General features: G+C 48.5%; 1 protein-coding gene across 1 annotated transcript; it reads left to right on the top strand.

Annotated features, from left to right (window-relative positions):
- Positions 1–1,101: 1,101 nt before the first annotated feature.
- On the top strand, positions 1,102–3,028 carry CONPUDRAFT_147910 (uncharacterized protein; the record flags this gene model as incomplete). The annotated part of the gene is made up of 2 exons (XM_007777525.1): positions 1,102–1,380; positions 1,433–3,028. The coding sequence occupies exons 1-2, from the start codon at positions 1,108–1,110 to the stop codon at positions 3,026–3,028; spliced, it is 1,869 nt and encodes a 622-aa protein (XP_007775715.1). The 5' UTR covers positions 1,102–1,107.
- Between the last annotated feature and the right edge of the window lie 2,085 nt (positions 3,029–5,113).

Raw genomic sequence — 5,113 nt, 5'->3', positions numbered from 1 at the left:
AGGCTGTACAGTCTGCGTGGGAGCCACTATGGGTAATATGCCCATATTAGGCAGGGTATTGGCTGTAGCCGATCCATAAAAGGAAAATCAAGGCTTCATTGCCGAGCCGGATTCGGTGATATGGCGGCTATAAGATTATAGTGAGCCTCGAGAGGACACTCAGTCATCGGTCCAAAATATTGAGAGTTTTGTGCCTTCTGGTTGTGCCCAGTTTTGCTTCAATGGGGGCATAATGTGTCATTTCAACACATGGTAACTTTTTATACACAAATTGAAGCTATTTCACAGCTGGTTATCGACCCGAGCTCGAAATTTTTTCAAAACAACCCATTTCCTGTCTTTTGAGCCTTATAACTTCCACATCGAGATATCCGCTTGTCACTATAACGCAGGATCATATGGAATGACATTAAAACATAATTATCATGAATTTAGTTTGGTAGTTTTACACCGGAAACGGCCACAAAAGACAGTTGTACATCCTGACGGTGGTGTACATTCTCACGGGGGATGACAGTAAGAAGACATCAAGCGTAATCGGGGCATTTTCGGGACAGACTATGAATGACAGAATCGGCTGAAGAGCCATGGATTGAATAGACGGTTAGGTTAGTGTTGCCGCATTTGGTGAACTGGCTGGAACCAAGTCGAAGAAACCTACACTTGCACTTGTCATCAGTCCAAATAACACACCTCGTCGCTGCGTAGAGACTGAAAACTGCTAAGATTAACACTTGCTTGGTCCGTATTGTGGCGGGAAAGCGTGTTTCAAGGAGTCGGTTTGAGCTGGTTTCCCGAACCGCGGCAACACTAGGTGAGGTAGGGTTGAGACATGATGAGAACAAAAGTGGAGCAAGACAAACATGTACAATTAAAAGCCGAGGATGTGCTGAATGATACGGAGAGATTTCTGTTTGCGCAGGCTGGACCACGTGTATGAAACGTGGTACAGGATAAAGCATGTCAGGGTTAGGGCTCGCGCTTTCCCCTCTTACCATTGCCTCCATCGAACTACACAGACTCAGAGGTACGTCTAATGCTCTGGCTGAACATCGTCATTGACATCGCAAGGTGGCAGGTACTCGACCGACAGTCGAACACGCTTTCATGGATTCCAATGACAAAATGAATCAGAGTAGCCCCCTGTTCAAGCTCCTCTGTGGGGGCGAGCTATACTCGCTCATGTTGAGCTTCTTGACGGTCGTAAAGAAGACTCCACAGGGGGATATTGAGATTGCTGACATCAAGAGCTTGAAGAGCCTTGCACGCGTGTGCAAGCGCACCTTCGAGCCGACGGCTATCTTACTGTGGCGCGACACGAATATGCACCGGTTTACTCATGCAGCCCGAGTGCTTCCGCACCATCAAACTACGTACGGTGTAAGTGTTGATAAACATGACCATCGCCTTAAACTAATTGCATGTCATCAAGCGTTCCGTGAAATTGAGGACGACAAATATACGCAAGGAAATGGTGCTCAACTTGAAGATATATGCACAGTCGGTTCGCTCGTTTTGCTATGATGAGGGCAAGCCATATCTCCACCATGAATCTATTGGACGTCTACTGGCTGTAATGAAAATCGGTCCATCCCTCTTTCCCAATATTCAGCACCTTACCATGCCAATGCCAGAATACTATGATGCACGCCTGGCTCCTTTCTTGGCTTCATCTATCACCCATCTGACTGTAAATATCCCTTACAAGGATACTTCCACGCTTGACATGATTGCCAACACATGCCCGTCGCTCATTCAGCTCTCATTGACCTCAGTCGCCACTAACAGCGAGCACGCCAACCAGAAACAGCATCGGAGACTTGACCAAGAGTCTGTTTGCCATCGTAGTTCATCGCCTTGGGTTATTCAGTGGCTCACATCAATGGCACACCGTTTCGGAAACCTTCAAGTCGTGGCCGTTCGAACTCCGAGTAGTATCATGAGTCCACTCGGAGCCATCAACAATATCAGTCAGTTTCCCTCGCTGAAGGAGCTCACGCTTTCCATCTGGAACTCGACTGGCGCATTGGCTCCTCCTCTGCCACACCCGATCCCTGTGATCAAGTTCCCTCATCTTACCAGCTTGTCTATTGATTATGGTTCCGCATCCGATCTTGACAGGATGCTGCAATGCCTTTGCGGACAGCTCCAAGGTCTTGTAGCGATCAATTTGTCCTACAGCCTGATTGACCGAAAGCCGGAGCCCCACTCTGAGAATGCTCTATTTCAACACACTGTAGAAGCACTTTCTGGAAACACTTTGACGACACTCCGCATTCACAGGGCCCACATGTTATATCATGTCCAAGGCAATCCCCTCGATGCAGGTATTTTTCAGCAAGTGTGCAATTTTGTCCACCTTCGCAGTTTGTATATCGCCATGTCGCTCAGCATTCCCTTGAACGACAGGATGCTTGTTCAAATTGCTCGTTGCATTCCCAACTTAGAGACATTTGATGTTCGCCGATGGGACTCAAGCCCTGGGCAGACCAACACTGAGGAGAATGCGGTTACACTTGTTGGGCTGGCAGTCTTTGTAGAGACTGCTCAGAACCTTGCATTTCTTGGGCTTTCATTCAATTGTGATTCTGATGTTGATGTCCTTTCTGACCTTGGTCCGGAGCGCAATGTCAATGGAGGATCACGCGTAGTGGAGCTGGGAGTTGGTCCAGGGTATGTAGTAGATGCGGAGTTAACAGCTCGCCAACTCCTCCAGATATTCCCCAATGTCGAGGTGATTGACACTCGGAAGCTGAAGGAATGGGCGAAGCGCGTGTCAACCCTTGACAGATCATACGAGAATTATGCGTATGATTTACAGCCAACAACTCTCTACACTCGATGGAGGGATGTAGCACGACAAATGGACACGATACGTCCTTTGGATCACCCCAGGGATACAGATCAAGGCTGGAGGGCGGTTGAGGACTTATCGGCAAGTGAGGGATCTGTTAGCGAAGAGGAAGACTTGTATGAATTTGAGTCAGATTATGACGATGAAAGTACATATGATGAGGAAAGTCACTAGACAATGTGGGCCTGTCAGCCTGTGCATTCCCGTGTATATACAACAATGACCGGCTGACTTGACATGTACTGGAAGCTCGCAAGCGTTGTAACATCAGAGTGGCCCAGGGATGGAATGCCTTTGAACAACCCCATTTCCACTCCTGTCAAAGATAAGGCTCCCACATGATAGTATATTTACTAGGTGTATGACTCGTGGGCAGCCACGGGACATAAAGAGTTTAGAGCACTGGTTGCAAGGATGTTACCCATATACAACGTAGCATTAAAATAACGGACTACTTTCGTTTGCAAATGTTTGTAGCGCAGTATTGCGCAGTGTATCTCGAGATCACGAGGATCTGCGTTGGGCTTAATAAAGGAGTGAAGAAGTCGATGGGAAGGCGACTTACCGTGCGCTGCATGGCCCATGCCAATGCCAATGCCGAGTTCGTCGATTTCAGCGGGTTCATCGTCGGATGAGAGAGAAGCGCCGTCCATGAAGGCGGCCAGATTGGCCGCCATCGTATCTGTGTGGAGCTGGTTGACTGGCACATACATGAGGTAATCGTGGTCGACTGCGTCCCAGTCCACCTGGAGGTGTAGGCCAGACCCGTCTGGTCGAGATGAGATCGATGGAGGGGGCTGGGAATAGTCGAGGTCTGTGTCATCAAAGTTCTCGAAGTCTGCTGATTCGAGCAGACTTTAACTAGCGGCGTGACTGGGGAGATGAACAGTAGGGGGTGCACGCAGAGCAGCACGTGCGGTGACTCGGCGCTGGTGCTTGGTGGTATTCTCGTGCTGGTATGCCTTGGTGAAATCGCGCTATTCGACTTCTGCACATGCTCGACACCTGTATATGAACGCGAACGACCCAGTTCCGGCTGTCCAGTCTGTGGTATTGAAAGTAAATACTGTATGACTGTAGAATTTGAAGGTTACTTACGGTAGGGATTGATGGTCTGTCGAGAACGGGAGGTGGGCATGGTTAGACTGAGGGAGTGGTGGTGGTGGAAATGAAAGAGAAGCGTGAATCAATAAACCTTCACTAATGGTCATCCTTAGTGAAAAATTCTGACAGCTATCGTGAAAACGGTTGGGTTCAATGGTACTGATTTGTTTGGATGAGCTGTGTGCAAGTACTGTACCTACACAACCGTAGGTTCAAGGGATTTTTGCGTGACATGGAATCAAGATAAGTTCTGACGAGGCGAAAGTTCAAATGTCTGGCAGACGCGTGACTTTTAACCAGGATGGCTGGTGACATCTTCAAAACATCACTAAGAAAACGAAGATGAAGAGGGTGTTTCATTGGAAGGAGAAGCCAGCGAAGATCACGTTTCACAACGTCCCGGTATTCCTCATCCATTGGACTTGTACACAGGCGTCTCAAGCCCTCGCCACCGGTATGACTGACTCATTAAAGCCTGCCACTCTAGTGGGGAGCTCGACATTTCATCTTCGGTCAACTGCGGTCGTGGTAAGGGTCTCGAAAATCTTAAACTCACGGTACAAGGAAAACACTCGCTGTAGCGAATGGTTTTACTACATCAGAATATAATAGTACTGGTATTTTTCGTCACGCAGTGAGATTCATTCTCTTGTGTGATGGGTGACGCCCAATAAGAACAGCATCTATAATCGGATACCGGGCCATACTGGATTGTTGCCAATATACCCACATGTATCCAATTTGTAGATAGTCGATACCGAGGAATATGAATATATTTTTGTTCAACGTGGGGCTCGATCGTGTATACATTCTTTATATCTCTCCGTAGTTAGCAACTTGCAGAGGGCATACACACGATCGAACACGAGCACTCGCACAGCAGCCACTGTGATAGGTACGCGTGCTCGTGTACTGCAGACGCACTCGCAGACGCGTAGCACGTCTCTCAACATGGCTAGGCCGCCGCGAGAAGCGCGTGGGAAAACGGACTCGATCAAACGAATGCCCTCGACCTCGATGCGTCTCTCTTTCCCTTGTCTCTCTTTGTCTCTCCCTCTCGTCTGCATATACCCACGTCCGTTCACCCATCCCCTCTTTTCTGTATTCTCCTGCCACTCCTACTCCCACACCCACCGTTATGCCGGAAGCGGTGAG

The sequence above is a fragment of the Coniophora puteana genome, assembly GCF_000271625.1.
Source record: "Coniophora puteana RWD-64-598 SS2 unplaced genomic scaffold CONPUscaffold_22, whole genome shotgun sequence".
NCBI classification, from domain to species: Eukaryota; Fungi; Basidiomycota; class Agaricomycetes; order Boletales; family Coniophoraceae; genus Coniophora; species Coniophora puteana.
Note: the sequence above shows the minus strand (reverse complement) of the source record. Positions and strands in the feature narration are given on the sequence as shown.